This window comes from Zootoca vivipara, chromosome 8, assembly GCF_963506605.1.
Source record: "Zootoca vivipara chromosome 8, rZooViv1.1, whole genome shotgun sequence".
Taxonomy (NCBI): Eukaryota; Metazoa; Chordata; class Lepidosauria; order Squamata; family Lacertidae; genus Zootoca; species Zootoca vivipara.
Genome location: NC_083283.1, coordinates 49,968,134 through 49,994,048, shown reverse-complemented (window position 1 = coordinate 49,994,048; position 25,915 = coordinate 49,968,134). Strand labels below are relative to the sequence as shown.

At 39.9% G+C, this 25,915-nt stretch overlaps 2 protein-coding genes across 3 annotated transcripts in view; one reads left to right on the top strand and one right to left on the bottom strand.

Moving 5' to 3' along the window:
• Positions 1-187: 187 nt before the first annotated feature.
• LOC118089849 (mRNA cap guanine-N7 methyltransferase) lies at positions 188-14,244 on the bottom strand. The gene is made up of 12 exons (XM_060277918.1): positions 14,104-14,244; positions 12,627-12,883; positions 12,207-12,455; positions 10,805-10,925; positions 9,860-9,982; positions 7,776-7,891; positions 7,042-7,223; positions 6,041-6,205; positions 4,668-4,785; positions 3,182-3,283; positions 2,171-2,204; positions 188-1,106 (listed from the first exon to the last, which is right to left on the bottom strand). Exons 2-12 carry the CDS (start codon positions 12,849-12,851, stop codon positions 1,069-1,071), a joined length of 1,473 nt encoding a protein of 490 aa, XP_060133901.1. The 5' UTR covers positions 12,852-12,883; positions 14,104-14,244; the 3' UTR covers positions 188-1,068.
• Positions 14,245-14,285: 41 nt separating this feature from the next.
• Positions 14,286-25,915, top strand: part of FAM210A (family with sequence similarity 210 member A) — a 35,032-nt gene continuing 23,402 nt past the window's right edge. For both annotated transcript variants that reach the window (XR_009558034.1, XM_035124886.2), the window contains exons 1-4: positions 14,286-14,475; positions 16,824-17,017; positions 20,152-20,647; positions 22,130-22,241. Coding sequence is in view for 1 of the 2 variants with exons in the window: in XM_035124886.2 (XP_034980777.1) it covers positions 20,178-20,647; positions 22,130-22,241 (582 nt within the window). In the remaining variant the exon portion in view is untranslated. The remainder of the gene's footprint in view (positions 14,476-16,823; positions 17,018-20,151; positions 20,648-22,129; positions 22,242-25,915) is intronic.

Sequence of the window (25,915 nt, the reverse complement as noted above, 5' to 3'; positions counted from 1 at the left end):
GATGTATTATTTTTTTCCTCCTCCTCCTCCTGCGGCCGGCATTGCTGCTGCGCCTATCACTATGTCTTATTTTCGGGGTATGGCTTATATTCCTTGAATGCTTAAAAATCCTGCTATGGCTTATTTTATGACGTCTTAAAATAGGGGAAACAGGGTAATAAGGAAACAAAACTCACACACAGATCACTTGTACAGAACAGAAATCTATTTAATCTTGATCACATACTATGAAAAATTACACACCAATGAGCACAAACAACAAAATTCGTGTTCCTCCAAATACTCCCCCATCTGACACATCAACCACAATTATTTAACACTGAAAATACTGCACTGTGGAGTGGCGATAAAAAGCCCAACCAATGAATTATGTCTGGCATTCTGATGTACAGAGCTCACATGCATGCAAGCACATCGTCATTCACTTAAACTGGTTGACAAAGGTCTCTCCTCTAAAAGGAGACACCCAGTTACATAGCTCTGGAATGGGGGCAGCTATTTTTCCATGGAGTGCAGTGGTTTTGAATTCAGCTGACATTTGCTAATTTGCTTGTCTGCAACTTTGTAAAGCAGAACAACAGGCGATTTCAAATAAACACTTGTTGCATGATGACCACTTCAAAACTTTGGGGCAGCTCAAACAGCATGTAGAGCTCAGAAATTACCAAGACCCTTACTACTTTGGCTTGTCAAGGAATTGAGAGAGTATGGCAACAGCTGAATTACCATCTGGATGGAAGCTACGTTATTTCTTCATCCTGTGATCACTATCATGCTGTAGGTTTATAAGCAGTCAGTAATAGACCAAGGTGTCTGAACGCAAACTAATGTATCCTTTGTTAAGAGTAAGAACCCAATCATCCCCCAAACATAAAATCATATTTTGTGTGTGTGTGCGTGTGTGTATAGACAGACACACAAAACAAAATTCCATCTGTCACAGACAGTCAAACCATAGGTAAGCTTGCCCAATTTGGTTGTGTCCTGCACACTTTTAAAACATAAAAATATAAAATAGCTGTCACTTTGGATGCTAGAGCACTTCAATTGTGTTTTTGTGGTCGTCTTTTACTGCTGCTTTTCGAAGGCAAAAATCAAATATATACCTGGGGAAAAATGAAAAAGAAAGCATTAACCTTCTCCTGTTTCAAAGATTTTTGTTCATAAACAACCAAGTCTGACAACATATAACCATCTAAGAGAGCTTAAAGCAAGGGTTGCCAATCTGAGGCCACTGGTGCTAGGGCCTTGAAGGCTTCCAGTGGTGCTCCTGGGCTTTGGATTGCTCCCAATCTGACCTATTCCATCAACCTCACCCAGATCCAGCCCCTCAACTGATGCAAGGGCCTTGCACATTCAGATGGTTGGTCAGGGGTTTAAATCCTAACTAAACATTCAGTTGGGAGGTGGAAAGAAGAGACATGCAGGATGCCTGCAGTCCTCCTTCTCCCCCCCCTCTCCTTTCTACAAAGACCACTTCACTTTAGGTGGACTGAACCAACTCGGAGTGATTTGGGGCTGTCCAAACGTGATTCAGCCAAATTCTGGGTAAACCCAATTTGGCCCAATATTTGGCCAGAGACAGGGCATGGCTCTGTTTATTAGAGCCCTGACAGCTATACCTATCAGAGCCTCCAAAACCAAAAAACAAGCAAAAAAATTCTAGCACTAAAGCTGTCTGGCTATACCTAATAGAAAAAATACTGGCCTGGTTCACACACCATGGTAAGCCAAATCACCAAACTGCATGTTCCCAGAGAGGAAGTTGTAGTCACTCCAACACCTGTCTGGTTCTTTCTGCTCTCATAGCAGCTAAACCAACATTTGGCTTACCATGTCATCTGAACCGGGGCTTGTGGTTAAACTCTAGCCTTGCTTACCACAAGCTCTACAGCCAAGAACAAATCTTGGTCAGCTAACAATTTTGCTACTAAATTTACTTTGTGATGTACTTGAGCTGAATGAAGTTATGATCTTGAGGCATTTTTACATAGCAGCTATGTATCACCCGTTTTTCCTGCTTAGCAGATTCCCTCATAAAAAGTTCCTGCTGGAGAAATTCTTACATTTTAAAAACAAACTAGCCTGACAGCTATGGAACAGGTTTGGGGGAATAAAATACAATACTGAACTATGATAGTAATATTTAAACATCAGTTATAGTACGTACTTGTTGCCTCCCATTCAGATTTACTCAGGGTTCCCTTGAAAGGAAGAAAATGTCACATTTACAGACAGCAAATTATTGTATACATTTTAAACAATTAGCAGGAATATATAGATATTTATCCAGGGGCAAACTGTTCCTTCCTGCTGCTATATTTTAATGCTTCAGATATCAATAATAGTTTCAGATTTCAGAAAGCTAAAACATGCACCCCTGTACTTCAGTATTCTCATTGAAAGGGAAAGATCTGTTAGCACATTTAGAAGGTGATCAACCAGTGAGTTGAAGTAACTCACTGTAAAAGGGGCGGGTTTATTATGTACTTAGCTATGCCTGATTGCACATTCAGGGAAGGAGACACATGAGTTTTTGTAATCAAGCAGTTTCTCTTTTATTTTAAGGATGCAAATGACTTGCATTAGTATGTGGTGGGCAGGCTGGCTAGTAAAGTTATATATGTCAATAGCTTTTATAGATTAATTTGCAAGGCTGATACTATACAATTTTGAGCACCATAGATTATGACTACGGACTATCTCTTCAGAAATAAGTCTGCTATAATTGCCAAAGCTCAGATGCCAAACAAAAGGGAATATAGCACATTTCCTTCTCCTTTCAAGGCTGAAAACTTTCAAAGCAACATGAAAGGCCACTTCCTGCACAAGACTCCCTGCAGCTGCTCTAATGCCCAAACAGAGAGACTAGTACTCAAGCGCATTAGAATGGCAATAGAAGTTTCATAATTCTGCAGAAACAAAACAAAAGAACAGAGATCCAGAAGCACCATTGGTGGCCAGCTTTTGTCACTACTTCTTGCTTCACAATGGCGCCATCAGGAAGGTATGCTCTATTCCACTTAGCACATGGCCATCAATGAGTTTTCAGGGCACTATCCTGAGTTTTTCAGTTCCATGGACCCAACCCAACATGCATAAGCTTTGCCAAGTGTTCAGACACAGAAGGCAAAGAGTGGGCTGCAAGCAGCCTAATCTTCTCCAGATACTTGATACTTACAAGGGGTAACTTGGCTTTCCCACCATTCTTAAGCATTTCTGCATGCTCATAGTCCTCTTTTTTATTTGAGACCAGCCTGGAACTTTCATCAGCAGGGTATTTCTGAAAAAAAAACAGATTACACATAATTACTGCAAATATGGTCAAGGGCTGGCACTCTAAAAAATACTGTTGTGCACCTGCCAAAATGAAAATTCAGACACAAATTGTCTGTACTGATTCCTTCTTTGCCCTTGAGCTAACAGTGACAAAGAAATGAGGTATTTATATCCAGTCGTAATAGCTCCAACTGTAAGCCCCCAAATACTATTTAGTAGTTGACCCAATGAAAGATGTTTTCTGTGTCACCAACACTGTCACCTTGTATTCCACATTTATAGCTCTGATTTCTTGTATGATGAAACTCATAGGGGTTCACCTTGTGCTCCTAAGCATGCTCCATGCAATGTCCAAATCCAGCCTGGGGTGTGTAAGACACAAATTCATACAAATCATCTAGTTCACAGCGAAAGGATCCCTGATGGATAGCCATCCAAACTCTGTTTAAAAACCTCCAACAAAGGAGAGCCCACCACCTTCCAAGGGAGCCCATTCTACTAGAATGTCCTTCCTAATGTTTAGTCAGAAATTTTCTTTCTTGTAATTTGAATCCATTGGTTCTGCTCCTACCCACCAGAGCAGTAGAAAACAAGCTTTCTCCATCTTCCATTTAGACACAGCGGAAACTCGGTTTTCGAATGTAATCCGTTCTGGAAGACCATTCAACTTCCAAAACGTTCGAAAACCAAGGCACAAAGGGCAGTCTGCAAATTTACAGAGAAAATTGAGAAAAACACAGTGGTACCTCAGTGGAAGTTGTTCCAACTTCCAATATGTATTTGAAAATGGAAGCATTTACTTTCAGGGTTTTGGCATTCGAAAACTGTACCGTTCGATTGCCAAGATGTTTGAAAACTGAGGTACCACTGTATTTGAAGATAGCTATCATATAATCTCTTAGTTTTCTCTTCTCCAGGGTAAACATGCCCAACACTTGTATCAATACAAGAGCCTTTAGATTTCTAACGCTCATGATTTTATTATTATTTATTGCAGAAGTAGGCTATTAGCACTAATGAGCTGAAAGTTTTGAAATGGAGGGATTCAAAGTACAGTACATCAACTTAGAATTATATTCTACAGATTATCAAAAGGACACTTCCAAGTGAGCATGTTTATAATAAATGAGAAATGTAACTGCAGTGTAATTATCTGCACACTGATTGTACATTGACAGAACACACCGAGATATCAGGGCATATGAAATAAAGCACACCTAACACAATCCCATTCAAATGCAATGTGAGATGGATAACTAGTAAAGCCTAAGTAAACATATAAATTAACTTGTCTTAGAATTACTGCACAGTGTTTATCAAAAAGCAACGCAACAGTTGACAAGGCTCACAATTAGAACAAGTCTGTCTATGTGCATTTGAAAACTAACCTCCAATGCCTGCATTTGCTGCAAAAGAATTTTATGTTCTTCATTCTTAACCTTTTCTTCGTAAAACTCCTGAAAAGTCTTTTTGTAGACTAGTTTCATGCCATACTTCTTGGCCATGCTAGGAAAAATAAATTTTGTTAGAATATAAATGCTTAATTAGCACAAAACACAAATTATGAGTGATCATCAAAGCATCATTTAAATTTCCAAAAACTACTTCTGTGTCACAATGACACCGTACGATCATAACATTGCAACTCATCTAAATTCACCACTACTTAATGTTAACATATTTTTTATATAAAAAAACAAAAAACTAATGGCAATACATTTAAAATACAAACATATTATCGTATATACATACACAGTACAGCATGCATAAACCTACTGATGCGCAATTATAACAGCAACCACACCCTGAAAGTGCAGCTCAGGGGGTTAGATATTCAATATTGTAAGTTAGTTATGAAATGCTTAGGCATTGGCACCAATGCATACTTATTTAGGCCATGTCCTTGCAATACAATGTGGACTGTGGCAATGTATCCAAGCTATGGATACACTTGTAATAGGTTCAGGAGGGCCTTGGTAAACACAGACCAGAAAACAGCCATTATAGTGGAAATAATAAGCAGGGGAGAAGAGGGAACCTGGCACAGAAAATAGAAAACTGGATACCATGGCCATGTAGAACCAAATATCCTGGCTTTAACAAGATGCCAAGAAAAAGGAAGGCGGTTAGAAGGGAGGGCACGTCAGATTTTGTTCAAATATCTAGCATATGATCTAAGACAGCGTTTCTCAACCACTGTTCCGCGGCACACTAGTGTGCCGCGAGACGCTGGCTGGTGTGCCGCGACGTGCAGCGACGAGTAGGGCGATTTGCATTGTCACGTGCCTGGCAGCCGCCAATACACAGCACTGACCCGCCGGAAAGCAATATTTCTCCTCCTCTTTCCCAAAACTCAGTGCAAACGAGCCTGGCGGCCACCAATACTCAGCGCTGACCCGCCGGAAAGCAATATTTCTCCTCCTCTTTCCCAAAGCTCAGTGCAAACGAGCCTGGCGGCCGCCAATACACAACACTAACCCGCCGGAAAGCAATATTTGGCAAGTGTTTCTTACAGTCATAATTATAATATAGGGCGGCACAGAGTTAAATTTTTTAACTTTTTTAATGGTGGTGTGCCTCGTGATTTTTTTCACGGAACAAGTGTGCCGTGGCCCAAAAAAGGTTGAGAAACACTGATCTAAGAGGACAACCTCCACATTACCACATTTTAGCTCAAGTGGCTAAAAGCTGACACAGCACTCTTCTAGCAACCATTTTTCATTTACAAACACACAACAAAAGGTAAAACATAAAAACTTACTCTACCAGCAATGGAAAATAGACCAGGAACTCTGGCACATTAACCACTCCTTCCAAGTTAAAATCATACTTGCAGCCAAACAAGGGGTAATCTCCCTTCTTCTGAAACTTCACTGTGTATATTTCATTCCCAAAAGAGTCTGTTTCTGAAGCTTCAAGGCGCTTTCTATGACAGCGTAAAAAAAATTGACAAGGAATTAAAAACCCACACAACCGTCTAACTCTTTTGTTGAAACATAACAACAGTATGGGCCTGTTTACATATCTCTAACCTCACTAATGAAGTCAGATACAGTAGTACAATGATAAAATCCTATCCCAGGACTATTTAGAGCAATAATAGATTAACTTCCCATATATCAAGTAACTACAGTAATATATATATATCCCTAATTCATTTTTATGAATTTACATAAGTAGAAAAAATATTAACCAAATATTTGGGCCAGTCAGATAATCTTGATTTTAACTGCACCGGTGAGCTTACTGGCCTTCAGCTGGCTTAGGATAATACTTCCAATATTTATGGCAGACCAAGATACTCTGCCCTGCCTGCCAGAATGCACATCTAGCTAAATTGTATATATTTGGACTAGGTAGTTTGCGTTTGCTGGCAAAAACCAAGTGAATTTAGATAGTAGAATAAAATCTCCAGACGTATTTGCAAACAAAAGATGGAAATTCAAGGAGAGGGCCCGGAATTTTCTTGAGGACGCCAGACTTTCTTTGTGGCTACCTATGGAGAAAGTTTAATCATTTTCATGTCCTAACTGTTATATTTTGAGGCAGGTGTGGGATGGAAAGTGTGGGAAAACTGCAGACAAGAGACCTAACAAACACTTGCAGGTGTATAAGGTGGGTGACTGTGCTATTCTAAGGTATCAGTACAACATTAGTTCTTCCAAGAGTGCTCAACAAGCTTACATGTGAAAATATTCTGCACAAAGTCTAAAAAGTATCTACCCTCAATATTACCTAAAAACATCATTCATACACACTTACACAAGTTCATAGCTATCTGGAGTTGTGCCAATAAAATATCCTCCATGGCAAAGTCTTTCACAGGCATTTCTAAGCATCATATCAGCTTGTTCATACGTCTCAAAAGAATAATGATATACAAATTGACAACTGCAAATGTCAAAGTGGATGTTTCGATCATTGTACTTTTTGGAGAGAGGTTCCTAAGACAAACAGAAGAGAATTGTTTATTTTTGCTGTCAGGGGAAAAAAATGGGACGGGAAAACAATTGCACTGTTCCAGTATGCTTACCACAAAAACAGTTTTTTAATCTAGGAGGCGCAAACCTAAAGTCTTCTGTTTATTTTTCTGCTCTTTTCAACTGACAATCTGCAAGTTAAATCACCGTAACCCATTATATTTTCCTATCTCCAATGTTAGGAAATAAAAACTAAAACTAAAAATATTTCTTGCTGGGAAGAAAACACCAATAGTGGAGATAAATTATTTTTAGGCAAAAATCTGCACTACAGCACATACAAGAATAGTTACATTAACTTATTTAGAGTTCCTGATAAAGTGACCCTATCAAAGAAGTAATACTTTCATGCAGACCTTGTCTTTAAATATGTAATCATGTAGAAAATAATGCAATGGCTGGTTTACTTCTACACATTTGTTTTCTAACATTTCCCTTCATTTACATTTTAGACACCCATTTATTTTTATATCAAACAAATTACAAGTAATTTTAAAAAGCATGGAATAACTATACCTTTGTGCTGTCAGCAGTTATAAATTCTGCACTAAATATTCTCTCATTTTGACGACCACGGTTTTTCATATCATAGTACCGTGATTCGCACTGTTGTACGGAAACATCAGCAATATCTGTTTTTAAAAAACGCATAATCAAAAAACTCTTCAAAAAGCTGTGAAGTGGGAGAAGGCAAGTATATAATTGAAGACTAAAAGTATTTTATTTGGCAACTGCTTATCACAACTACTCAGAGATCTGCATAGAGTATGCTAAAAATCATTGTACATAACCAAAACACTTAACAAAGAAAAGCAATTGCACCTTATGTTCAAAAATATTTCATAATTTAATATCAAATATTTACATTAGGAAGACGTGTGTGTTTTTCTTAAAACTAATGCTGTGTCACATTTTTGGCTTAACTCTAAAATTTTAATTTAAAAAAATTGATTTAGTACACTACTTTTCTGTAACATGACAACTTCCAATTTGAATTATTAATGCTGTGAAGAAAATGACTATCAGTAATTTTATTCTGACCATAACAAACTTTGTAATAATGCTTACCTAACACAGCTATTTACATGTTTTTGGAAACAAAAAGGAGGCTGTGCTGCCATCTCTAGGTCAGGACTGGGATTGCTTTTGTCCATTTATTGTTAGTGAACTAAAGGCAGTAATCATGTCAGCTACGGTTTACTAAACAGGCAGTGAATACATATACTGTATAAGGGCTGACAGCCTCGGAAACGCTTAATTTAGACTTTTGAATAGCTGCAGAAAAGTATTCCTGAAAGCAACAAACAACAATATCTGAACAAAAGACTTGAAAACCACTCTTAACAGTGCTACCTCGTCTTAAAGAACTCTCTGCAAGCTATTTTTGAGTAGAGGCCTTCATGGATAAATATTTGCTTTTACATTAAATCTGGAGACAAACCTAGGAGCCATCTCAATTAATTTGCAGAGTGAATTTTTACTAAAAAATAGCACTTTCCATACTACAGGATATAATAATTGTAAAATACCTGAACTTAAAAAGACAAGCAGCTCAAGCCAAAACAATGAAGAATTCAAGCTGCAATCACATTAAATGAAATAGCAACTTCCAAGCTCAAGCCCTGGAATGCGTATCTAGCATAGAAACACAGCAAATTGGTAAGGGATGGAGGGGACATTCTGTTTGCTATTATTTCTGTATAACTTTTTTTTGTAACTTGCTATGGAAATACAGTACTGGAATGCCAACAGCTAAATTAAAGACAATCTCAGAGTGTTTCAATGTAAGCAGATGACATATGGTATATCATATACCATATATGGCAGCAATGCTGAACATGTGCCCCTCCACATGCTATTGAACTATGATTTCTATCATCCTATGCTGGTTAGGCCTAATTGGAAATGCATATACCTGTATAATATTTGTAGGGCAACAGGTTGGCAAAGCCTAGCTTATGGCATTGCAGACCAGTTTTGCTAAATAGTTGGAACTGAAATAACAGTTTATGCATTTCCAAATATTAAGTTATTCAGCGTTTAAATCAAGTTCCTTGCGAAGAACAGAACAAAATGAAACTGCCAAACCCTTAAGATAATCCACTCAGGGGTAGGCAACCTAAGGCCCGTGGGCCGGATGCGGCCCAATTGCCTTCTCCATCCGGCCCGAGACGGTCTGGGAATCAGCATGTTTTTACATGAGTAGAATGTGTACTTTTATTTAAAATCCTTTGGGTTATTTGTGGGGTATAGGAATTCGTTCATCTCTTCCCCCCCCCCCCGAAAATAAAGTCCAGCCCACCACATGGTCTAAATTTGAGTATCAGTAATGTGTACCTTGTCCCAGAGCTGAAGCAAAACCTTTTCAGTGTGGCCCACAGCTGAAAAAGGTTGCTGACCCCTGCACTAAGTCTCTGTTCCATGTCTCCTTACCATGGCAAGGCTGGTAGGTTCAGGCAAGCAGCAGGACTCTTCTATGGAGGTACCCATATACTGGAAGAAACTTTGCTTACAATGTGAATTTTTAGTTGCTAGAAAATATTCAGTTTTCTGAATATTAAACCCAAGGTACATTGTTCATATCAAATTTGCCTTCTTACCTGTACATACAAGCCTACTAATTCTGCCTTTTCTCCATTTTAGTAAGTCCCCACCTTTGCCACATCCCAAATCTAAAACTGCAATGTTTTGCTTTCTCTGCCGCACCCTCTCAAGGAATTCACCTAGGAAAAAGAAAAGACACATAAAATCTTTAGCATAAATAAAAAATACATCTATTCTGCATTTCCTTTTGTAATTCTGGGATTTCTGCCATCTTATGAGTAACTTAAACAAAAAGTTGCACTCCACTAAAAGCAAAGAAAATTTGTTTGAGATAAATTTAAAATGTAAGCATGGAAAAGGCATTTACAGTACTATCCTATGCATGCCTATTTAGAAATAAGTTCTACTGAATTCACTGGAACTTATTCCCAGGTAAATGTATAGGTTTGGCATCTATTTTGTTATCTCTTCAAGAAAAAAAATTGTAGTTTAGCTCACAATAATTTTGCAATTACAATTACAAAGCACTTAAAACTGAGAGCCAGATACCCTGATGTAGGAAATACGTATCTAAATATAGTATAATTATTTTATTTATTACTACATTCATATGTTGTCTCAAGGTGACAGCCATGGTTCTCTCCATTTTATCCTAACAACTCTGTGAGGCAGGTTAAGCTTAGAGAAAGTGGCTAGCTCAATATTATCCAGTAAACTCCAGGCCCTAGTCCAACACTCAAGCATAGAATTCACTCAAATCACTCAAACAATAAATTAGTATTACATTAAGGAGCACTGTACAGAGTAAACATGTGAACATTATAGTGGTTCTTTTGCTTTAGATATTAGGTTTTGTATTTCGGATTAAAAAATCAAGTGCAAGATTGACCCACCATAGCTAATTGTACTACTAATTTAGCTTTTTCTTCAATCCCAACAAAGTAGCATCTGAAAATATGAATACACTAGAAGTATATATATTTCAAAATATATAGCCATACCAATGAGCACACTCTTTATCCAGTTGTTAAAATTCCGAAGATAGAAAATGCGACTCATACTACGCTGTTCCAATCCAACTTCTTCAAGCTTATTATAATGTGCTGCTACAGTTTCAGTATGCTGCACAAGAACATCAAAGATAGAGTGAAAAACATGAGGCTTTATATGCATTCATTTGCTACTTAAGGCACACAGCAGCGCTGGATCCAAAACCTGATGGCTCTACCATCTTCACGACCTACATTTCTAACTTTCTACTCCTATTCCTTCCCTAATAGTGGTAGCATTATGTGCTATGAACAGCACATTATGCGCTATGAACAGCACATAAAAATAAGCTTTACACAAACTCAACATAAAACAACAACACCACTGATTTGTAGGTAGAGTATCTGGTTTTGATGTAGAAATCTAGAATGAAATCACTTGGTAAATAAGAATGTTACTAGATGATCAACAAATTATTGTACTTAAAAAACCTTGGAAATACTGTAACTTAACTAACCTTGGAAAGTTAATAGCACTAAAAAATAGTAGCATGTCTCATGCAACTAATTAGAATAACTTGAACTCTGTCCAGCTTTGTCCAGCTTCCTACCCCACCCAGAAGGAATTATTTTAGGAATAACCATATAAAAGTATTGTTTCATACAAAATTCCTGAGATTAAACACCACATAGGGCAAGATCCAATGTAGCACAAGCAGGAGTTGACCTATTCAGTGCAACTTTTCCTTTCTCCCACTTCCTGCTGGGTGCACTCCCAAAATATGCTCCTGAGGGTTGGAGGAACCCTCCCAAAATCTGTTTCAGAACTTGTAGATACCCGACTGGAGAACCAAGAAGAGAAACTGCAAGTGTCATTGTGCAAGCAAGCAGTCTTAACTGGAGATCATCCATATGTTCAGTTTGCATACCATTAAGACAAATTTAATCATTTATTGTGAACATAAAGATTGCTTCTGCTTTACTCTCCACCCATGTGATCAAGGAATTATGAACCCTTGTTTAGCATTACAACCTAGCAAACCTTAGCTTCACATGCAATCCATAAAGCAAAAATAAGATTGTCAGCTCAGATGTAATGCTAAGTCAGGAGTCACAATTTGTTTCTTATACCTGGAAGAGCCAAGCAGGAGCCATTTGACTATGTTTTATCATGACACATGAATGCAACCAAATACTAAGTCTTTAGGAAACCTGTGACCCATTAGATGTTGTTGGACTCCAACTCCCTTCAGCCCCAAGCATAGCCAATAAGGGACTATGGAAACTGTAGTCCAAAAACATCCAGAGGAATAAGGGAACTCATGCCTGGAATAAGGAAATAAAGAGTAGCTTTTTTTCTATTAGTGCTACTACAGCTCAAGAATAAAGACTGAACTGCTATTGAAACACTTACTCTTTTCTTTGTTGGGCTTTGGTCAAGATCATGGTCCCCTCTTCTTTTTCTTGCTCTCCTGCTCTCCCCAGCACTGACCTCTCCCTTTTCAGTTGTGTCACAATATTCTTTATTTATTGTTGCTTTATTTTCTTCCACCGTGACCGCAGGCTTTATCTCTAGGTCTGGGGAAGCATCTCTCTTTGCTTCTTCAACCAAGTTCTTTCCAGCTTCTGGGACCCCCAAACTGGCTGTGTCAGTAACACCTGCCTGTGGAAAGAGAGTCATGTTGGTATGGAAGAAAAAATCCTTTGCTCAATCAGTAAATAAAGTTGATGACCTTGATCAATGTGTGTTACAACTAAACAGACATTTTCTGCCTACAGTGCAGAAATGCTTAAAAGAGAAAAAGCCTTCAAAATTGTTTTTTCAAACACTCACCATTTTATCTGCAGGAACCTCTTCAGATTCAGATTCAAATTTCATCTTTTTCAGTCTTTTGTCATCAAGAGCACTCCCATCTCCCTTATCTTCATCACATGTACTAGAAGTTTTACCATCATTTGCTATGATAGAGGAATCAGCCTTTGAGTCTTTAGCACTTGCGCTATCAGCTTCTTCAAATTTCTTTCTCTTTTTCTTTCCGCTGTCTAGTAACTCAGCCATGCTTCCAATAAATATTACTGTCTTATAAATATCTGCAAACAGAAAGTTATATTTTTTTCTGTTGTAAGACAAGTCTTCAGACCCCAATCTCAGTTATAATTGATACTGTATTGACATGATAAACTGGATGCTGTCATGGTTTTACACTGCATGTTAAATGGAGTTCTTGTTATGTTTAAAATTGGTATGCTAAAATGTGCTCATATTCAGCCTAACTTGATTTTGAATCCCAAGATGTTTAAATCTTTAAAAATAATAATTGTGTATTGAGCCTCTTTGTCTAAAGGAGACTCAAGATGGCATTTACATTTTCCATAAGAAAACTAAAATAGTTCATGGAAATATCTACTTAAAGCATCTATCTCTGCAATCCAAACTTCATCCCACAAAGCCCTTGGCCATTCTTCTAAAGACAAACAGGCTGTTTAGCAATATGTATTATTATGCTTTTTGTGTATTATGCTATCTTCCAATATGGTCTACTATTCCATTATGTGACTACTGGCCAGCTGGGGGAGGGGGCCGTGAGGTTCACCATAACTTCCATACAAACTCCTATTTATTAATTTTTGTATGCCCTGAGGCTGCTCATCTCTTTTTGTTTTGGTCGGTCCGTATTGTCTACAATCCCATTCAATTCCCAATTGTCATGCAAGGGAACCACCACCTCCACCCCCCACAAACAATGCCATGAACGGCTACTCGAGAAAGGGGGGGGGAGGCCCGCTGTGCTCAAGGAGATGACTCCCAGCAAAAATCACGTTCAGACTGAAGACTGCCTACGTTTCCTGGGAACCAGGCCAAAGCAGAAGTAAGTAGCCCTTCACTTTCCTCTGAACCGAGGATTTGAAACCGGAGCGCATTGTGAGCGCGAGCAAAACTGTGGGCCCCGCAACTCAGGGCTGTCGGGCCCAGCAGCTACAGGCGCTCCCTTCGCGGGTCCCATTGCATGGAACCTCCCGCCCCGATTCCAAAGGCCTCTCACACACCAGGACGAAGGGAGAGGCGAGGGAGAGGCCCGCTATTATTATCCAAATAGCCACAACTCTTCCCCTCCCCCACCACCGACCATTTCTTCTTTAAGGACTCGAAAAAAAGCGAAACGGAGCGAGGAGGAGGCGACGGCATAGGCCCAAACTTATGCCCAGCACAGCGAGCCTAACTCTGCCCGGCCATGAGGACGACGCCGACGCCTCACCGCCCCGGACCTCAGACCCTGCGAGCGGCCCCGCTGCGCAGCAACCTTCCTCACCCGCCAAAGTTGAGTTTTTCTACCGTCCCGCTCTCAGGAAACGAGGCGCAGTTTTGCATCCGGGTCACCCACGCGCGCCTTCCTCCGAAAGAAGTGGGCGGGAGCTCCTACTTGGGCGTACGTGCCAAGCGTGCCTCCTTTTCCCGCTCCACCAAGACGCAGCAAGAAATGCGGCTGGATGGGAAGGACTACAAGCCCCAGAGGTACCCCGCGAGGAGCATGCGCAGCAGCAGCTCACTCCCCTCGCGGAGGATCTGGGACTGCAAATGGCACGTTGCTCGTACGGGGGTCAGTGGAGGGGAGGAGAGAAATGAACCTAGAGCGCCCGTCCGCTGTTTCGCGCCTGTAGTGGGATGTTGCTCTCTTCGAAAGGTAGCGAATTATTTTTATCGTTATTATTCCGGGGAGGGGGGCGGCGGGGGAGGGGCGTATGAGGGAGAGGAGTTGCTGCAGCTTTTTATTTCTCCCCGCGTTTTAACCCTGGTGGCGTCTTGTGGGCCCAGTTTGGTGCGCGGGATCCTCGTTGCTCTTATTTCTTCAAAAGTCCTGCGGTGGTTTTTCCAGAGGAGGAAACTCCCCTTCCCACGCTCTCCCTCCATGAAGGGACAGCTGCAGAGATCGGGGCGGTCCGGCGTTGTTCGGCCAGCTGAAAGAAAGCTGCGTCTCCGGGGTCGCCACACCCACTAGGTGTAACGCTAAATCCCGCTCGGTATAGACCGAGGCAATGGCTTCGACCGAGGTAGTGGCTTCGCTCTATGTATCAACCGAGGCAGTGGCTTCGCTCTATGGTCGGGCAACGACCGCAGCCCTTAAGACTGGGTGAAAGGTCGCCGCGTTTGGGTTGCCGGGGGGGAGTGGCAGTAAGGAGTGTATAAAACCATGCAGGCCGAAGAGAAAGTAAGGAAGAGACAGGTTTCCCCTTTCCCTCAGGAGTGCCAACTTGAATAACATACTGCTGGGGGTAGGTAAGCCCCGCCCCGCATAATCGATCACGAAACGTGGTGCACGCTCACTATTTGGACGGCAACGCCCCATCAACTTTGTGGGGCGGCCCCCTCAAACATTTTAATGGAGGGGGAGTGCCGTAGGGATTTCGGCCCCTAGGAGTTGGCTCCTATGCTTCCCCTCGTAATACAGGGACCCAGGCTCATTGAATGAAGCCGGAGGTAGAGAAGTTCAGGCCGAGCTCAAGAAAGGGCTTCCTCACCGAGCGCATAGTTAAAATGTAGATTTTGGCGCCAAAAAGGTGTGGCGGGGACCCCCAGCTGAAATTACCTGAAAGAAATGTGTCGTGACCAATTTGCGGGGTGGGTTTGGGTTTTTTTTTAAAGGCCGCGGTGGTCATGTTGGAAGTACGTTTCCTCCAAATGGAGTCAGAAGCTCCAGGCCACTGAACACATCGCATTATGGAGCCTAAGGGTTTGTGGTATGCCTCTTTAGTGATAAAACAAAACAAAAAGGCATCGGGAAGCAAGGGAGCTTTTGAATTTATCAGAACTCTTTTTTTTCAGGCCCTATGCTAAACTAAAGAACAGCAAAAAGGCCTGAAGAAGACCAAGGAGATAATGTCAGACACTCTAGGAAGCAAATGGCACTAAATGGCAGGCTTCCAAACAAATGTTCATAGACTCAGACTAATGGAATCCCATCCACCCCCCTAGCTCTCATAGCTCTGCTATATATGTCATCTAGCAGTTTATTTTCTTTTGCATGCTGTTGTGATCACTTCAAAAATGAGTGTTGCATTTCTAGTGAATTGTTTAAAATGCTTTAAATGCTTGTGGTAGCTCTTTGGGGGTTTTTATGTAGAGTGGAAAACAATTAGGCCTTATTAACCTAGTATACAGTACTTGTCAGTCTGTGGCTCTGCTATCTGATATCACCCAAAGATTGACCTTGAGTGTGTAGAAGTAACAAAAGTAACACAGCTGCAGAGGTGGACTTGTGACTGTCAATCAAAGCAATTATTGGTCAGTAAAACAGCGTAGTACGCAATTCACCAAACACCTCTTCGTCTATCTGATGTGTAGAATAGGTAAGTGAAATCAGAGGGGGAAATTTTCCTAGAGTCCAGCTCTTCCCAACCAGGTTTACAAGTGGTCATTCTCGTGTCCCTGTGCATACCCTTTTCTTTAGCAAGTGAGAGACCTGAAATGAATTCATATTATGGATTATTATGGACCATCTGAAACCTCAAATGCTGAATATTTCCATATCTGTGCTCAGTGAAGTAGCTGTATGAAATTAATCCATGTTTGCCTTGAAGTTTATGAAATCTCAAGGCAGCCTTGAGCACCAACTTAATGATGAAAGTCCCCAGAACAAGTCTGGGAGGCTTCAACACTGCTTCTGAGATCTAGTTGTCTAGGGAGCCTTGTATGGGTGAGCTATATCCAGCCTATCCCCAGATCAATACTATAACTACTGTGCCTTCAATAAATACATTTTTATCTACAGTTTATGTATTGGATGCCTTCAATAGGGTAAGCTGTCTGTGCAGATCACCATCCCATCTCCAACCTGTCCCTTAATGGTTAGCTGGTTGCTATGTACTATGTCAAATAATCAGCTGGAACAAAGTGGGATAGCTCTGGCCTGGAGGCTTTTCCTAACTGGGTATCTCTAGTCAAAGGTAATGGTACCATCATATGCCAGATGAAAAATTTGTTTTACTGATCCTTGCTTCCTTGGTTTTGAAATATGTCCTCACTTTTATGTAGGTTTTTTTACTCTAGCTGGAAGCTGAAGAATCCTTACACCGAATCAGTGGTCTGGTCCAGCGGCTTTGGCCTTTGGAGCATCAGAAGTACAATGACTTGATCATGAGCCTAATCAAACAAGTGATAAACTTTTAAGGATAAAGGCATCGTCCTGTGATAGACTTTCTGTTTTTAAGAGTACATATTGGGAAAAGGTAAGCAATTCCTTTTTCTGTGTGTGAGTAACCTAGCAATATGATATTGGGGCTGAATTTTTTTTGGCTAAGAAGTGATCAGATATTTTGAGATGTTATTCTAGAAAGTGGTTGCTACTAATTCAGTAGTAAACTAAGGATTTAATCACAATAGTTATAGATAACGTGAATTCCCTATGGAACTTGTATTCATAGTACAGGTGAAACTCGGAAAATTAGAATATCACCGAAAAGTGCATTTCAGTAATGCAACATATTATTTTGTATTTTTCTTTTAATTTTTACAAATGCTTTCTTTTGGAAATTCCACAGTAATAAAACAAATAGTTACAATAATACAAAAATAAAAATAAACATCGCTATTACATTTCATTAATTACATTCCATTTATAATTGACCCGCCTAACGACAAATAATTACAACAAATAAAGGCTTGACATATCTTGCTTTGCATGTCATGCATCTATCTCATATATTGGTTTCACCTTTTAAGTTGCATTACTGAAATAAATGCACTTTTCGACGATATTCTAATTTTCCGAGTTTCACCTGTATGACTCAAAGCTCTGCAGTATGACTCATTATAATGCACATCAATCTCTTGACTTTTGTCTTCTGAGTTTCTGGGGGTTTCCCTGTTGTTATTCTGTCTCTCACAGCTACAATAAACCTACCATTAAAATTATGGACTGGTCATTTCTTCGTCAGAGGGCAAACGGGCAAATTTAGCAGGGGATCAGATACTTTCCCCCCTCACTGTCAGGCAACTTAGCTACAGTGAATGGTATGAAAGTAACCGACATTTTCAAAATATGCTTAGAAAATGTGTGGGATGAGGATCTCAAATTTCTTTTTATTGGAATTGCTTTGCTGTTTGATCAATAGATATTCTAAGAGATATTTTTAGGAGCAGGGAATAAAGTGTAACAAATGCTTACTTGTCAATTACAGTAAGTTTGCCACACTAGTTGTAATCTAAGGAAGGTGCAGTAGAGGGCAGACCGTAACTTCAAATCAGTCTATCTGATGCCTCATCTGAGACAACATTACTAAAGTGCTGATCTTCAACACCAATAAAATAATAAATAGAAACAAATATTTGGCCTTTTGTGACATTTGCATGCATGCATGCATGTATACATACATATATAAGTCACAGCAGAAAACTAAAAGACCTTCCAGAACTGTGGCTCATGTAGTTGGAGAAAATAATTGTGAAAGCCATGGTATAGGCATAGAAAAGTTTAGGCATATATTCTGGGATCTTTAGCTCTTAAAATGTTCAAGATTTAGTAGGCAGTCGCTGCTTTTATGATTATCAAAAGTGTGTTCCTCTGAACTAAAGCCATGTCACATTACGTGTTTGTACATTTATGTTACATGCATGCACACACATGAAATCATCAAGAAGCATGAACATTGTGAATCCAGAAAAGAATGGCACCACTAGGTTAGCTGCATGTTGGTGAAATCAAGTCTGATTAAAGAGGCAGGCAGTTAAAGTTGACCTGGAAAATTGGATTTCTGGAGCAGCCATATTCTTGCCAATTAAATGAGTGGGTTGTGAAGATAGAGTGGCCTTTGACTACACTTGCAAATTAGCCAATTGCTTGTGGTAAACTAAAAGTGCATTCAGGCAACTGGGTGTCCCCATTCTTCCTGCCTGGATCTCTGTTTATTTATTTATTTATTTATAACAAGTTTTTGTTTGGGGGGATTCCAGTGGAGGGGGAGAGGCAGCAGGTGTGATGAGAGACAGATAATCTAGTATCTGATACATAGAAATAAAGTGTTGACATGTACCGTATATCCTTTTACAACACATTTATAGCCTAGAATGGAAAATTCTGTTAACAGCTTAGGACTCAGTTGTTATCTAAAATCTCAGTTCAGTTTTTAAGTGCTTTACATTACAGAATGAGTTTGACAACCTAATTTCCAGCTGTGTTTCCTTGCCATAAACCCATGCACCACCTCACCAATAGCAAGCACCCCTGTCTTTCCACCCACAGCCCTGCCTGTGGTAGTTTTTTCATACCCCATTCTAGTTATTTCATTCCCCATGCTCTAGGAGAGAAGGAGAATTTGCTTTGGTTTTTTGCAGAAAGCACCTCAGTATCTCAATTCTGCTTCATACAGAAACCCTATTGAACACAATTCAAAACTGCATTCAAAAAACAATTGTGAAGTCTTTGCTTGTTTTATTCCTTTTTTATTTACAGGTGCGGGGTGCATCATGTCACAAATTCTTGCTCCGTGACAAGTTCCCCAGGCTTATAGCTTGTTAAATGAAGTTCAAATTCCGCTTGTGAAGAAGGTTCGAAACAAGTTATAAGCCTGGGGAACTTGTCGCAGAGCAAGGGGAAGTCGTGAAGTAACACACCCCACACCTGCAAACAAACAAGGAATCAAGCAAGCAAAGACTTCATGTTTTTTGAATGCAGTTTTGAATTGTGTTCTATAATACTGCATTAACCCCCCTTTTGTATAATTTCATACATAAACCCAACAGGAAAGGAACAACTTTCTTTTTCCTCTGTGGAGGGAAGAAGCAGTAGTTGTTTCTCTTCCTGTTTAGTTTTAGCATGAAGTGCTCCTGGCACGTTCCCAAAAAAATCTTCCTACAGGCAATGTCCTTCCTGTAACCTGTAGAGGCAAAGAGAGGTGGCTTCTATCCTGCAAGTTGAGCTTTTTACAGAAAACTCCTGCAATGTCTATCTACAGCTTCTTGTAAAAAACCCAAGGTGTAGTTTCTTTCCTTTCCTGACGGGTTTTTGCAGGAGCCAGCAGCAAAGCATTGCTTTTGATTTCTGCAAAAGCCCTGCTCTCAGGAGAGCAACAACCTTCCTTTCACCTACCCACCCAATTGGAAGGGAGGAATAGTTGGACTATTGTAGGATGTTAGCATTACAAAATGCTTTTTTGTGCCTTTTGCAGAAACACATGGTGGCAATGGGCTTCACTTGTAAACACAGCCAAAATTTGCAGACTGATGAATAATAGTACTAATATTAATTCTCCTCTTTGGAGCAAAGTTTTTACCATTGTGGTATAACAATGTAACAGTTGATTTCAGTGTATTACAGTATGTATTTGTTCTTAATTTTAACAGTTTTCCTGTCAACATTTCTTAGGAGCTGTATATAACAGCATCTTCAATATGCTGTTGCCATCAACCAAAATGCAGAAACCATTTCAGCTGGTGTACAGGACATATTGGATGCCTTATCGCAGCTGTATCTTTTCATTCTTAAAAGGACAAGCCTCCTTGCTTAATACTAGACAGAAAATGGTTTCCTTGGCTTTGAGCTCCCAGCACCAGTGTCTACATGCATCTGCTGCTGTTTGTGTTTCCAACGAAAGGCAATTCTTGGGCATGGCATCATCCCAACTAGAAGACCATCGCAGTAAAGGACTGGAAAGAGAAATTCATACCAAACCATCTGGTAACTTAGCCCAGAAAGACTCTGTAGAACCAAATTCTGTAGAGCTTGATCCCTTACAAGACAAATCTATTAGCCTTGTGCAGAGATTCAAGAGAACTTTTAAACAGTATGGCAAAGTTCTGATTCCAGTGCATATTTTGACTTCCAGCATATGGTTTGGAATTTTTTACTATGCAGCTTTAAAGTAAGTGATGAACTCATAATCACTATTCTTATTCATCTTAAGCAAATCTTTACAGTAATGCCAAGTTCTAAAAGCATATGTAGAATGTAATGGTCTATTCCAGTAATCTTCCATCCAATTTCTTAACTTTTGACATGCATTTGTATGGTGGTCACCCAACTTGGATTAGGCTGCAACTCAGGTATGTGTCCAATATCACCAGTTGAGGACAAGATATTCTGTTGCACATAACATTCCAATATTTTAAAGAGTATGTATGTGTAAATCACTATTGCTTGTACTGCAGGTGCACAACTTTCCTTCCAAAATGATGGGACTATCTGGGAAAGTACTCTAGAGGTTTTCTCTGTGTCGTATTTTTGAAGTCTTTTTCTTCTTCTACAATACATTATCTATTCATTGTGAAGTCATGTACATTGCCACTCTTTTTCTCTGGTGCCTGGTTATAGAGCTCTGTACCTTGCACTTTGATTTCCGCCCTGTGGAACGCCCTCCCATCAGAGGTCAAGGAGATAAACAAGTACCTGACATTTAGAAAACACCTAAAGGCAGCCCTGTTTAGGGAAGTTTTTAATCTGTGATATTTTAATGTATTTTAATCTTGGTTGGAAGCCGCCCAGAGTGGTGGGGGAAACCCAGCCAGATGGGCGGGGTATAAATAATAATAATAATAATAATAATAATCAGAGGTGAACTGAGCTTATAGACCATTCACACAGAGGTCCACTCCTGGTTTGCTTTCTTCATTTCAACAGCATAATTTAGGTGGCAGAAGTCATTTTGATATTGCTATTGTTCAAATCTGACAGTTGATCTTGATATTCTGGTTTAAAGTACAGTCATACCTCATGTTACATCCACTGCGGGTTACGTCTTTTCAGGTTTCAGACGCGCTGAACCCAGAAGTCCCGGAACGGGTTACTTCTGGGTTCGGCGTACGCAAATGCACAGAAGCACTGAAGCATCATGCGCGTGCGCAGACGTGCTTCAGGATGCGGCCTTTTCATGTTACGAACGGGCATCCGGAACGGATCCCGTTTGCAACCAGAGGTACCACTGTATTGCAACTGGGAATATCTTCTGAATGATCTCTCTTGACATTTTCCTCTTCATTGGCCATTAATGCTTGAATCTGCACTTTATACTGGTGCAGTAAAAGTGTGATTGATTGCAATACAGTAAGCCCTCAACTTACACAGGAGTTACTTTCCGGGCATTGCGCTTGAAGCCAAAATTGCTTACAGTCAAATCCCATTGAGTGAAATAGTGGGTGAGATTGCCCCCAACATGTCTGCCCCCTTTTATTTTTTTAATGTTCAAGTGCATAAAGCTGAATGAGTGTTCAGTTAAATGTGCGTAAGTTGCAAGTGTACTGTATTTATTAGTTGTAAAATATAAAAATATTTAGTTCTGCAGTCTTGTCAGAATAATTTTTTATAAGGTTGTTAGCACTTTATTCATTTTAATTTCTTTCTTTCACAGAGGAATAAATGTTGTTCCTTTCCTCGAATTCATAGGGTTGCCTGAAAGCATTGTAAATATTCTAAAGCATTCTCAGAGTGGTAATGCGATAACTGCCTATGCAATGTATAAGGTAAGTACTTACAAAGATCTCTTAATTTCATCTGCAGCATTGTCCATAAAAATATTGATCATATAGTAATATAATGAAGGGGCCAGAGCCCTAATTAACCCTGCAGTCTGTTATGACCGAGGTTGGGATATTGTCTGCTTTGCTGTGTTGCTCCAGGAACCTTATTTACACTAACTTGTAATTCCAGACTTGCAAAAAGCCAGTCATTTTGTTATCTCATTTGAGAAACAATCTTTAAGCTGCTAGCTATTTCCTTACTCTTGGCTGTGCTTTTTCATTCCCTATCACCTTGCTATAATGAAGAAAGCTTGTTGAACAGCAAAGTTGCTTGGATGACTTTCCATGTGCTTATTTATCTCTGTGTCTCTGCATGAATATGCTTTAGTTTATCATCAGTGCAGCCAGGGATGAGGAACTTCCAGATGCTCAACTCTCTAAGTTGCATCGTTCCTGGCCATTGGCCATGCTAGTTTGAGCTGATGGGAGCTGTAGTAGTTCTGGAGGGCCACATATTTTCCTTTCTTAGAAAGGCCATTCCTCTCCTCAGAATTAGATCTTGTAAGTTCTGGAGGCAATAGAAGATCAGTCCTTCCATTAGTGTGTCACCATGGAACTATAATGCAGCACTTAATGGTGTTGGTTTGTCCTTTTTGCATTTATTTGTAAGACCAGTTAAATGCATTAAGAGGAGTGCTTGTGAACCAATGAGACACTAGCTTAAACCATATTGTTGAACTTTTGAGTGGCAAGGCACTTCCTCCATTTCCCATATGTGAAATGGGAATAATAATGCCGTACCTTGGCACATTTGTTCTGAGAATGAGCAAGATGAAAGTGCTAGATACATGGTATCAATATTAAGTAGGGAGTTGTTCTCCCATTGATTCTTAGATATTTCTCTTGTCTGTTCAATGACAGTCTGACTTGTGTTCTCAGTTGCTAAGGAGACTATAATTGATTAGATTTTTCTTTTCTTTTCTTTCTTTTGGAAGCCCTACTGCTATTAAAATGAATATGACCAAGTCTAGTAAGATTAGATCTAAAAATCCCACTACTTCTTTCAAACCCAAGAGTTTAGGTTTTAATCTATTTTGTTGCTGTCTTTCATGAAGTGATTTTAAGATGCATCTAAGGATACAATACAAAGGGTGAAGAGAGATGTTGCAAATCACTGGTTTAGCCAGCAGGCTCTCTGCTCAGCCTGGTTATGCCAGCGTAAATCCCCAATCATTAATCCTGGGCCATTGCCAAGTCCAGACTGACATAAACCTTGGAAAATGGGCAGGGAGGTGAGACAGGCAGAGTGAACTTAATGTGGGATCCTAACGCTATTCTGTTTGCTCATGTAACCTGGCAACGTGGCGGAGTTTATGCTTGTTTCCCCTCTGCTAGTCTTAGGCTGGCTTAACCAGCAGTAGCCTTGCTCCTGATTGGAGTTTGGATCTCGCTTCCCATACGTAGGACTAAGGCAGGAATTGCCAGTTTTTCCAGAATTGAAGAACAATATTGGAAATTATTTTTCCTTCTCAAAAAGAATAAATGTGGGATTTTTTGTCTTTGAGTTTTTGTTCTCTCAATGAGAATTTTAACAACAGCTTTGTTTTGCTGCATGGATACTGGATTGCTTTAATTGCTTTCCTCTCTGGATAGAATTTGCTGTGCTCTGTCTTAATGCTTTTTATTTTTCTTTCACCTGCATTTCTTACCCATGCCACTGGCTAGCCTTTTATTAAGATCTCTGAGCTTTAATTCTACTGCCAGGTGCTAAATATTTTCCAATAAGACACTATCAAGTAAAGTGAGAGCTTTTTCTGATGCAAGAGGCAGAAAGCATTTATAAGTAGATACAGAACTGCCAAACCATCAGCTTTCATTGAAGTAGGAATTAGTATATGTCCTCCCACTTATTTCCTGATGATATGTCATTATGTGGAACTCAAAACTGGGAACAAAGATCTGGGTGGGAGTAAAGAGCGAGCACACAGGGTACAAGATTAGAAAGGACAATCAAAAGCATATAAAGGTCTTGTTTAGTCCTTACAGAGGTAACATCACCTTCATGCTTTGAAAATGTGGTCTTTGAAAAAGCTTCACACTCCACTGAAGTCACTCTTCTAGATTAAACCTGTAGAGTCGTACCTCGGCTCCTGAATGCCTTGGGAGTTGAACATTTCAGCTCCCAAACAATCGAAAACCGGAAGTGATTGTTCTGGTTTTGAACATGCTTCCATGGCTTCCTATTGGCTGCAGAAGATTCCTGCAGCCAATCAGAAACCGCGTTTTGGAAGTCGACCGGACTTCCGGAACGGATTCTATTCAACTTTCAAGGTATGACTGTATTGCATTGCCACACTGTAGCATAGCTAATTTCAAAGCAAGAATTTTTCTTAAGCAGGGCTGTGCAACTGCCATCCTTCAGAAACTTTAAGAAAAGCACAGTAATGCAGACAGAACTTAATAAGCTTATAACCTTTGTGACATATCTTCTGGATATTATCAGTTATTTATTGTCCATCATCTCAAGTATATAATACTGGAGACTTCATCCAGCGGCTTGGGACCCTCGTACCTACAGGACCGCCTCTCCTGGTATGCCCCGCGGAGGACCTTAAGGTCCACAAGCAACAATATTCTGGAGATCAATCAGTTGTTCCATATCCAGTTCTTAACTGTAGCTTCTTGTCCCACATAAAGATTTCTCAGGAGACAGATGAGGTGATCAGGCACTCCCATTTCTTTAAGAACTTGCCATAGTTTGCTGTGGTCGACACAGTCAAAGGCTTTTGCATAGTCAATGAAGCAGAAGTAGATGTTTTTCTGGAACTCTCTAGCTTTCTCCATAATCCAGCGCATGTTTGCTATTTGGTCTCTGGTTCCTCTGCCCCTTTGAAATCCAGCTTGCACTTCTGGGAGTTCTCGGTCCACATACTGCCTTTGGATTTTACATGTCTCTAAATATTGTGATATGATTCTCAGCTGAGAAAATATATTTAAATGCATATTTTAGGATAAAATAGGTTTAGGAAATAAGCACACTGAAATAAAAGCATGTTTAAATGTATATTTTTGATCAGAATAAGTATTTAAATATGGATTTTCATGCAGGTTTTTAAAGTTGCAAATGTATGCTGAAACAGGACTTCTCAATGAGCACATGCAAAATTGACGTGAGACAGAAATAGACTGATCAATCCCTAAGCAATTTCTGTTAGTAACGTCTAGAGGATGTGGCAGAAGGTTAATAAGCCCACAAGATATGTCTGATTTATTGCCCTCTCCTTAAAATACCTACCATAACAGAGTAATGCAGCATTGTTTCAATAAGGAATGAAAAGGTATCCTGACCACTGTTTAGCCTTCATATGCTCATGTTATCCTAAAAATACTTCAGCCTAATTGTCAGTTTTTTTGATATTGAATAGCTGCTGCCTTATCATGCAAAGCTTGTTGTGACTTGCACACTAATCCTATTTCCTAGTGCTTCACTTCTAAAGGATCAGGTATAAGGGTCTGGAGGGGGCATGATCTAACTATATTGTTGCTGGCAACCATTGCTAGTTCAGCAGCATCCTCACTGCTGCTGCTGCAGTATTTGTCAGCTCCTGTCAGGCAGGCAGGGAAGATATAAAAAGACTGTCCCATACCTCGTGTTCATTTAGCCACTGGAAGGTATA